At 43.2% G+C, this 11,392-nt stretch overlaps 1 protein-coding gene across 1 annotated transcript in view; it reads left to right on the top strand.

Annotated features, from left to right (window-relative positions):
• Positions 1-11,392, top strand: part of mmp2 (matrix metallopeptidase 2) — a gene marked incomplete in the record, with an annotated part of 48,823 nt that overhangs the window by 32,545 nt on the left and 4,886 nt on the right. Inside the window, 1 exon segment of the mRNA XM_070439820.1 lies at positions 7,859-7,945. Coding sequence (XP_070295921.1) covers positions 7,859-7,905 — 47 coding nt within the window.

Genomic DNA, 11,392 nt, shown 5'->3' with positions numbered 1-11,392 from the left:
AGTTACTGCAAAATAAAAATTTCACACAGCAAGTGCAATCAAAACATGATTTAAAATGGCTTGGTTTATGAACATATAGTATGATTTCTGTATTATCAAACATGATTCTGAGCGCAAAAGCGTCTTGTTATGTGGACAAAAGTGTTATTCCTGTGTAAATTCAAGGTATTTTTTGCTCTTCCGAGGCATGAGTGGGGAAAAAAAAACTATCTGGTCTATTCTGACGGTGCCTCTTGACCACAGATTTTTCGATGATTCAAAATCAACGCTCAGGCGGTGGGACAGACCCAGCCCATTCTCGAGTCGGGGACATGACAGCCCAGGGCTCAGGTGTGGGTGGACCAGACAGACCCAATGTTCTAGGGCGGGGACAATGCCCGAACAAGCACCATCTCAGGGTGAGGACAGAAAACAGCACCATCTCAGATGGTGTGCCAAACGTTGGACAGGAAGCACCCAGGCCCAATGCTCAGTATTGGCGAAGCGCAATTCACATAGCCCATGACATGTAAGACCAACTCCTATTCATCTCATCTATGGTCCAGCCTTTTTTTCTGTGGTACAGGGAGGCCTACAATTATGCTACAGCAAGTAGATTGCTTCAGTTTAGAAGTATAAAGACTGAATGCACCCCTTCTAAATTTGATCCCCATTTCTCCAGGAAAAGTGTTCTGGCTTCATGGGTTCACCTGTATTTTTGTAACTGTAAAGCATTAGAATCATATTTTGTATTGCAGCTGCAGCAGTTTTAATAACGAGCTCTGTCACATTCGGAATATCGTCCACTTAAAATCAGTGCACTAACGCGCAGTATTTACTCTCTCTCCTATCAACTCCATTTCATATTGAATAGATCATCCTGGTCTAGATTGATGAGGTACAGCCCTATATATTAAGAATGGTCCTTGCCTACCTCATCAAGGGTACATACTTTCAATGAGTGGTTAATATATCTGAATATATTTAAGCTAATTAATGATGGAGTTATAGACATAATAAGTTTATAACTTATAGCTCATCTGTCTCTTGACGCAATATGCATAGCACCTCTGCTTCCCCTGGTCTTCCTTAAAAAAAACGAGTCCCAGTGCAGGTAGTTAAATGGAGTGTCCCATTGCTATGAAAGCTAGACTAGAATGAGCTTGCCCGACGGACAATAGGGACAATTTTATAACCTAGCCTAGACTAATCGAAGAGGGAACGCAAGCCTCTTTTCTTTGCTGAATAGTTATAGAATACAGCAGCACTAATAGAACTTCACAGGGGTAAGTTTGAAAGAAGAGACGTGAACTCACGTGATTCAGGTCCGTAGGGTGATATAGCAGTTATTTATTCAGACCCATAACCATTTCCAATTCTTCGATGAAGAGAAGTGAAAGCCTTCTGCATCTATTTCCTGGTTTTCCTATATTATCTCAAGGATGTCAGTATAAGAATGATGAAGATAGAGATCATCAAAAACTTATTTCAATTTAAACTGTGTTGAAAGCGAGGAAGAATGAAGGTCAAGTTCACATCATAGTATCTACTAATTTTATCTTTACAGTTAGAATTATTTGGACAAAATTATTTGTATATCAAAGTTCCATACGGAACTTATACTTTGAGAGGCCTTTGCTACCGGCCAACATGTGCTGCCTTCCCAGAAATTGCATGTTCTATTTTGCCGCTTATTCATGGTTTGAATGATGTGCGTAATTCCAGCGGTCCATATAATACAGTATAATACAATACAGTACAGTAATTACAGTTCACACTCAAAAAGATTAGCCTACGGGAGATAGTTTCATTATCTACCAAAGAGAGCAAAAACAAAGCTAGCTACAACTAATGGCGAATTTAGTGATAACGGCACAATTTATTTGGGGGCTGTGTTTTGAGGGGTTTGGTCTCAATATTACTAAATGTATTTAATATATGGCCGTCAGGCTCAGGTAGCATCAGGTTTTAATCTTTCATGCTGATCAACACTCTAATCAAATCCGAACATATTTTATATTCTTTATGATGCTTTCAATGACACTTTCGGTTTTAACCAAGATACCAGGTTACCCGGAGAAAAGTTGATTTATTTCTCGGGATGGAACATTTGTAAAAAAATACGAAAAATATTCAACTAATTCAATCTATTTATGTATGTATGATTAGTAAATTGTTTTAATTGTATGTCTGTAGTATGAAATTAGAGAGTTTATAGATTATGTATCTAGTATGTATGTAATGTATGCATGTATGTATGTACAGTTGCATTCGGAAAGAAAATATTTCAGATCCTCTTGACTTTTCACATTTTGTTAACGTTACAGCCTTATTCTAAAAGTGATTAAAAAATTGTGTTTTTTCCCTTCAACAATCTACCCACAATACTCCCATAAGACAAGCAAAAAAGGGGACATTCAGATACTTTGTCCTGAAGCACCCCATCTGTTGTCTTAGGCTGTTGCTAAGTCGTTGTCCTGTATGAAGGGGACACCTTTCGCCTCAGGCTGAGGTCCTGAGCATACTGGGCAGGTTTTCATCAAGATCTCTCGAGCTACTTATGCTCCGTTCCATCTTTGACTCGATCCTGGACTAGTCTCCCAGCTTCCTGCCGCTGAAAAACATCCTCCCAGCATGATGCTGTCCTTACCACCATGCTCCACGCGTAGAGGATGGCTGCCAGGTTTCCTCCAGACGTGAGCTTGGCATTCAGGCGCCAAAGAGTTCAGTTCTGGTTTCATCAGACCATGAGAATCTTGTTTCTCATGTCTTGGAGAGTCTTTAGGTGCCTTTGGCAAACTCCAAGCGGGGTAGTCATGTGCCTTTTACTGAGGGTGGCTTCCGTCTGGCCACTCTACCATAAAGGCCTGATTGGTTGGAGTCTGCAGAGAGTGTCTCTTCTGGAAGGTTCTCCGATCTCCACAGAGGAATTTACTCTCGAGAATCAGCTTGGTCACCTCCCTGACCAAGCGGCCTTCTCCCCATTGCTCAGTTTGGCCGAGGCGGCAGCTCTAGGAAAGTCTTGGTGGTTCCAAACTTCTTCCATTTAAGAGATGATGGAGGCCACTGTGTTCTTGGGCGCTCTTCAATGCTGCAGATTTTTTTGGTACCCTTCCCCAGATCTGGCCTCGACACAATCCTGTCTGGAGCTCTATGGACAATTCCTTCGACATCATGGTGAAAGTTTATTGCTGCTGACATGCACTGTCCACTGTGGGACCTTTATATAGCCAGGTTTGTGCCTTTCAAAATCATGTCCGAAACGGCACAGTGATGCCCAAACTTGGTGATTTACCAATAAATGACGGGGAGTTTATATATGGATGTGCGACTCTCTTATTTTTACTAGTTTATTCGCCGTTAGTCGCATCACAAAAACAATGTTTCTGGGTGTGCGCCACGCTTCATGTTTATCAATACAATTGAATTTACTACAGGTGGACTCCAATCAAGTTGTAGAAACATCTCAAGAGAATCAATCAAAACAGATGCACCTGAGCTTAATTTCGAGTCTGCAAGAAAGGTCTGAATACTTATTGAAAAGGTTCACTGTTAAATTTTATAAATTCCCCACCCAAAATCTAAAAAACCTGTTTTCGCTTTGTCATTATGGGTATTGTGTGTTAAAAAAAAAAATACAATTTTAGAATAAAGCTGTAACGATTACAAAATGTGAGAAAAGTCAAGGGGTCTGAATACTTTCCGAAGGCACTGATTCTCAAACGGTGGATGACACAACTCAGTCTCCCATACATACATTACCTGCAAAGAACACAGTCTTCTCCTCCAGTGGGTTCTCATAGGCAGCGTCGATTGGTGACAGGGAGCTCATGGCCAGTAGGTGGCTACAGCATGGGCCCGAAGGCGGCCCCGGAAGAGTTGGTTGACCTGAATATGAACTGATAGAGAGAGCAGAAGAGGAGTTACCTATGGCACATTGCGAGAGAAGAGGGTAGTGCAAGTAAGAGTGGGAGGGAGAGGTAGAGGAGGCGAGAGGAAGAGAGAGGGGGGAGGGGGAAGAGGGAAGGAGAGGTTGGTAGTGGAATAGAGATAGAGGGCAGGAAGAGAGGGAGAAGAGGAAGGAGAGAGGAAGGGAGAGGGGAAGAAAGAGAAAGAGGAGAGGAGGGAAGGGAAAGAGAGGGAAAAAGAGGGAGAGAGAGGAGAGAGGAGGAAGAAGAAAAAGGAAAGAGGGAAAGAGAGAGGGAAGAGGAGAAAGAGGAGAGGGAGAGGAGCGAAGGGGAGAAGAGAGAGGGAGAGGGAAAGTGAAGGGTCAGTAAGAGTTGTGAGAGTAAAGTAAGAGGAAAGAGAGAGAGGGGCAGTAAGTTGAGAGGGAAGTTTCAGCATCCCAGGCAGCGAAGCCACAATAGCCTGATTCATTCAGCATCTGGTTCTTGTTAGGACTGGGGTTTATCGAAGCCAAGGAACAAGACCCATCTTGCCCAGATTTCCAACAGCAGCTGCATGAGCAACAACAGCAGCAGCAGCTCCCAAGTCTTTTCCATTGACCTATTTTTCAAAGAGCCAGATATTTCTCAGATAGATAAAGCCTGTTAATGGTTATAAAATGCTATGCAGATATGGACAAAAGTAGTCATATATGATGATCTGCTATAGCAATCTATTCAAGGTAGAGGTATGTTTAATTAGTCCCACAAAAACAAGCCAACCTGACCCTAAATCAGACAGGAAGACAATCCATGTCCACCTCTGATTGTGAGATTACAGGAAATCATATACTGGGTCACAGAGATTCCATAATTTCACTCATTCTATGTCACATTCTGGATGCATATGTAATACACTTCCTGCATAAGATGCAGCCAGAGAGTTGAGAAACCTAGCTAGCAGGGCTGTCTGTGTTCAGTGTCTGAATCCCATACAGGATCCACCTCATCACCGCCAAAACCGGCCGTGATTTGCGGCCCAGCGTCGTCTGGTTTGGCCGGCGTAGGCCATCATTGTAAATAAGAATTTGTTCTTAATAACTGACTTGCCTAGTTAAATAAACTTTCAATAAAACAATCACTAGGCCAGTGAACAGTGACAGTTGTGCGTGGTTCAATTCAGTGGATTATTCTGCAGACTTCCCACTCAGCCCTGTGCTGAGACAATTGACTGTAAACAAGGTGCTGAGCACACAGTGAAGTTAGACCACCAGCATGTCTTACTCACCTTCATGTCCAGATCTGCTTTCCATCACCATGCTGAGACCAGGAGAGATTAGAGAAGAGGATTCTACCTACACCAGAGAGATAGAGAGAGGATTCTACTTACACCAGAGAGATAGAGAGAGGATTCTACCTACACCAGAGAGATTAGAGAGAGGATTCTACCTACACCAGAGAGATTAGAGAGAGGATTCTACCTACACCAGAGAGATTAGAGAGAGAGATTACTTACCTACACCAGAGAGATTAGAGAGAGGATTCTACCTACACCAAGAGAGATTAGAAGAGGATTCTACCTACACCAGAGAGATTAGAGAGAGGATTCTACCTACACCAGAGAGATTAGAGAGAGGATTCTACCTACACCAAGGATGAGAGAGGATTACTTACACCAGAGAGATTAGAGAGGGATTCTACTACACCAGAGAGATTAGAGAGAGGATTCTACCTACACAGAGAAGATTAGAGAGGATTTACCACACCAGAGAGATTAGAGAGAGGATTCTACCTACACCAGAGAGATTAGGAGAGGAGGATTCTACCTACACCAGAGAGATTAAGAGAGGATTCTACCTACACCAGAGAGATTAAGAGAGGATTCTACCTACACCAGAGAGATTAGAGAGAGAGGAATTCTACCTACACCAGAGAGATTAGAGAGGATTCTACCTACACCAAGAGATTAGAGAGGGATTCTACCTACACCAGAGAGATAGAGAGAGGATTCTACCTACACCAGAGAGATTAGAGAGAGGATTCTACCTACACCAGAGAGATTAGAGAGAGGATTCTACCTACACCAGAGAGATTAGAGAGAGGATTCTACCTACACCAGAGAGATTAGAGAGAGGATTCTACCTACACCAGAGAGATTAGAGAGAGGATTCTACCTACACCAGAGAGATTAGAGAGAGGAATCTACCTACACCAGAGAGATTAGAGAGAGGATATTACCTACACCAAAAAGAGAGAATTACCTAACACCAGAGAGATTAGAGAGAGGATTCTACCTACACCAGAGAGATTAGAGAAGGATTCTACCTACACCAGAGAGATTAGAGAGAGGATTCTACCTACACCAGAGAGATTAGAGAGAGGATTCTATACACACAGAGAGATTAGAGAGAGGATTCTACCTACACCAGAGAGATTAGAGAGAGGATTCTACCTACACCAGAGAGATTAGAGAGAGGATTCTACCTACACCAGAGAATTAGAGAGAAGGATTCTACCTACACCAGAGAATTAGAGAGAGAGGATTCTACCTACACCAGAGAGATGAGAGAGAGGATTCTACCTACACCAGAGAGATTATAGAGAGAGGATTCTACCTACACCAGAGAGATCTCAGCATGGTGATGGAAAGCAGATCTGGACATGAAGGATGAGTAAGACATGCTGGTGGTCTAACTTCACTGTGTGCTCAGCACCTTGTTTACAGTCAATGTCTCAGCACAGGGCTGAGTGGGAAGTCTGCAGAATAATCCACTGAATTGAACCCACGCACACTGTCACTGTTCACTGGCCTAGTGATTGTTTTATTGAAAGTTTATTTAACTAGGCAAGTCAGTTATTAAGAACAAATTCTTATTTACAATGATGGCCTACGCCGGCCAAACCCAGACGACGCTGGGCCCAATCACGGCCGGTTTTGCCGGTGATGAGGTGGATCTGTATGGGATTCAGACACTGAACACAGACAGCCCTGCTAGCTAGGTTTCTCYAACCTCTCTGGCTGCATCTTATGCAGGAAGTGTATTACATATGCATCCAGAATGTGACAAGAATGAGTGAAATTATGGAATCTCTGTGACCCAGGTATATGATTTCCTGTAATCTCACAATCAGAGGTGGACATGRATTGTCTTCCTGTCTGATTTAGGGTCAGGTTGGCTTGTTTTATGGGACTAATTCAACATACCTCTACCTTGAATAGATTGCTATAGCAGATCATCATATGACTACTTTGTCCATATCTGCATAGCATTTTTAACGCATTATACAGGTCTTTATCTATCTGAGAAATATCTGGCTCTTTGAAAAATAGGTCAATGGAAAAGACTTGGGGAGCTGCTGCTGCTGTTGTTGCTCATGCAGCTGCTGTTGGAAATCTGGGCAAGATGGGTCTTGTTCCTTGGCTTCGATAAACCCCAGTCCTAACAAGAACCAGATGCTGAATGAATCAGGCTATTGTGGCTTCGCTGCCTGGGCTGCTGAAACTTCCCTCTCAACTTACTGCCCCTCTCTCTCTTTCCCTCTTACTTTAACCTCTCACACTCTTACTGATCCCTTCACTTTCCCTCTCCCTCTCTCTTCCCCCTTCCTCCTCTCCTCTCCTCTTTCTCCTCTTCCCTCCTCTTTCCCTCTCCTTTTTCTCTCCTTCTCTCTCCCTCTCTCTTCCCTCTTTTTTCCCTCTCTTTCCCTTCCCTCCTCTCCTCTTTCTCTTTTTCCCCTCTCCCTTCCTCTCTCCTTCCTCTTCTCCTCTCTCCTGCCCTCATCTCTACTTCCAATCTCCACGTCTTCTCCCCCTCTTCCCCCTCTCCCCTCTCTCTTCCTTTCGCCTCCTCTCTCCTCCTTGCCCACTCCCTTACTCTGACTACCCCCTTCTTCTCTGCCCTAAGATGCCATAGGTAACTCCTCTCTGCTCTCTCTATCAGTTCATATTCAGGTCAACCAACTCTCCGGGGCCGCCTTCGGTGCCCATGCTGTAGCCACCTACTGGCCTGAGCCTCCCTGTCACCATCGACGCTGCCTATGAGAACCCACTGGAGGAGAAGACTGTGTTCTTTGCAGGTAATGTATGTATGGGAGACTGAGTTGTGTCATCCACCGTTTGAGAACAGTGCCTTCGGAAAGTATTCAGACCCCTTGACTTTTTCACATTTTTGTAACGTTACAGCTTTATTCTAAAATTGTATTTTTTTTTAAACACACAATATCCCATAATGACAAAGCGAAAACAGGTTTTTAGATTTTGGGGGGGAATTTATAAAAATTTAACATGAACCTTTTTACATAAGTATTCAGACCTTTCTATGCGACTCGAAATGAAGCTCAGGTGCATCTGTTTTATTGATTCATCTTGAGATGTTTCTACAACTTGATTGGAGTCCACCTGTAGTAAATTCAATTGATTGAAAACATGAGCTGGCGCACACCCAGAAACATTGTTTTGTGTGGACTAACGGCGAATAAACTATAAAAATAAGAGAGTCGCACACTCCATATATAAACTCCCGTCATTTATTGGGTAAATCACCAACGTTTGGGCATCACTGTGCCGTTTCGGACATGATTTGGAAAGGCCACAAACCTGCTATATAAAGGTCCCACAGTGGACAGTGCATGTCAGAGCAAAAACCAGCCATGATGTCGAAGGAATTGTCCATAGAGCTCCATGACAGGATTGTGGCGAGGCACAGATCTGGGGAAGGGTACCAAAAAAATTTGCAACATTGCAAGTCCCCAAGAACACAGTGGCCTCCATCATTCTTAAATGGAAGAAGTTTGGAACCACCAAGACTTTCCTAGAGCTGCCGCCTGGCCAAACTGAGCAATCGGTGGAGAAGGCCCTTGGTCAGGGAGGTGACCAGAGCTTTGGAGTTCCTCTGTGGAGATGGGAGAACCTTCCAGAAGAACAACCGTCTCTGAGCACTCCAACCAATCAGGCCTTTATGGTAGAGTGGCCAGACGGAAGCCACTCCTCAGTAAAAGCCACATGATACCCCGCTTGGAGTTTGCCAAAAGGCACCTAAAGACTCTCAGACCATGAGAAACAAGATTCTCTGGTCTGATGAAACCAAGACTGAACTCTTTGGCCTGAATGCCAAGCGTCACGTCTGGAGGAAACCTGGCACCATCCCTACGGTGAAGCATGGTGGTGGAAGCATCATGCTGTGAGGATGTTTTTCAGCGGCAGGAACTGGGAGACTAGTCAGGATCGAGTCAAAGATGAACGGAGCAAAGTACAGAGAGATCCTTGATGAAAACCTGCCCCAGAGTGCTCAGGACCTCAGACTGGGGCGAAGGTTCCCCTTCAAACAGGACAACGACCCTTAGCACACAGCCAAGACAACACAGATGTAGCTTCAGGACAAGTATCTGAATGTCCCCTTTTTGCTTTGTCATTATGGAGTATTGTGTGTAGATTGTTGAGGGAAAAACACAATTTAATCAATTTTAGAATAAGGCTGTAACGTAACAAAATGTGAAAAAGTCAAGAGGTCTGAATACTTTCCGAATGCACTGTACATACATACATACATACATTACATACATACATACATACATACATACATACATACATACATACATACATACATACATACATACATACATACATACATACATACATACATACATAATAAGGTTGAATATTTTTCCGGTATTTTACAAATGTTCCATCCCGAGAATAAATCACTTTTCTCCCGGGTAACCTGGTAATTCCTGTTAAAACCGGAAGTGTCATTGAAAAGCATCATAAAGAATATAAATATGTCTGGATTTGATTAGAGCTTTGATCAGCATGAAGATTAAAACCTGATGCTACCTGAGCCTGACGAGCCATATAATAAATACATTTAATGAACCCAAACCCAAAAACGCCCAAATAATTGTGCCGTTATCCAATAAATTCCCATTAGTTGTAGCTAGCTATATGCTCTCTTTGGTAGATAAATGAAACTATCTCCCGTAGGCTAATCTTTTTGAGTGTGAACTGTATTACTGTACTGTATTGTATTATACTGTATTATATGGACCGGAATTACGCACATCATTCAAACCATGATAAAGCGGAATAGAACATGCAATTCTGAAGCAGCACATGTGGCCTACAAAGTTAAAGTATAGCCTAGAAATGTGATTCTAATTTTGGGATTTGTATAATTAGTAGGCTGACGCTTCATTCCTTCCTCGCTTTCAACAGTTAAATGAAATAAGTTTTGATGTCCTCATCTTCATCATTCTAATGACATCCTTGAGTAATATAGGACCAGAAATAGATGCAGAAGGCTTTCACTTCTCTTCATGAAGATTGAATGGTTATGGGTCTGAATAAATAACTGCTATAACCTACCGCCATCGTGAGTTCACTCTTCTTTCAAACTACCTGTGAGTTCTATTGGCTGCTGTATTTAACATTCAGCAAAAAAAGAGCTTGCGTCCCTCTTCGATTAGTCTACTGGTATAATTGTCTATTGTCCAGCAAGCTATTCTAGTCTAGCTTTTCCTGCATGGGACTCCATTTCCTGCATGGGACTCCGTTTTTTAAGGAGACCAGGGGAGCAGAGGTGCTAGCATATTGCGCAAGAGACAGAGGCTATAAGTTATAAACTTATTATGCATAACCCATCATTAATTAGCTAAATATAAGATTAATACCTCATTGAATGTATTACCTGATAGAGGTAGGCAAGGACATCTATATATAGGGCTGTATATCAATCTAGAACAGGATGATCTATTTTGAATGGAGTTGATGGAGAGAGAGAAATACTGCGCGTGCACTGATTTTAAAGCAACGATATTCGAGTGACAGGCTGTTTTAAAACTCTGCAGCTGCAATACAAAATATGTTCTATCTTTACAGTTAAAAAACAAGGTGACCCCTGAAAGCCAGATGGAGATGGGTAAATTTGAGGTGCATTCAGTCTTTATATTACTGAGCATCGACTATGCTGTAGCAAATGTAGGCCTCCCTGTCACAAGAAAAAAAGTGACCATGATGAGATGATAGGTCTACATGCACTGTGAACTGCGCTCCATACTGAGATGGGCTGTCTGTCCCCACCCTGAGATGGGCTGTCTGTCCCCACCCTGAGATGGGCTGTCTGTCCCCACCCTGAGATGGGCTGTCTGTCCATTCCCTCCTCCTCTACTTCTCTCTCCTTGCTCTCTCCTTCCTGCCTCTACTTCCCTCCTTACTCTCTCCTCCTGCTCTACTCTCTCTCCTTACTCTCTCCTCCTGCCTCTACTCTCTCCTCCTCTGCCTCTACTCTCCCTCTCCTTACTCTTCTCCTCTTCTCTATCTTCTCCTCCTGCCTCTACTCTCCTCCTTATCTCTCCTCCTGCTCTACTCTCTCTCCTTACTCTCTCCTTTCTCTTTGCCTCTCCTTCTCCTCTCCTGCTCTACTCTCTCTCTTACTCTCTCCTCTGCCTCTACTCTCCCTCCTTACTCTCTCTCCTGCCTCTACTCTCTCTCCTTACTCTCTCCTCCTGCTCTACTCTCGCTCCTTTATCTTCCC

This window comes from Salvelinus sp. IW2-2015, unplaced genomic scaffold (assembly GCF_002910315.2).
Source record: "Salvelinus sp. IW2-2015 unplaced genomic scaffold, ASM291031v2 Un_scaffold1944, whole genome shotgun sequence".
In the NCBI taxonomy this organism is placed as follows: domain Eukaryota; kingdom Metazoa; phylum Chordata; class Actinopteri; order Salmoniformes; family Salmonidae; genus Salvelinus; species Salvelinus sp. IW2-2015.
Note: the sequence above shows the minus strand (reverse complement) of the source record. Positions and strands in the feature narration are given on the sequence as shown.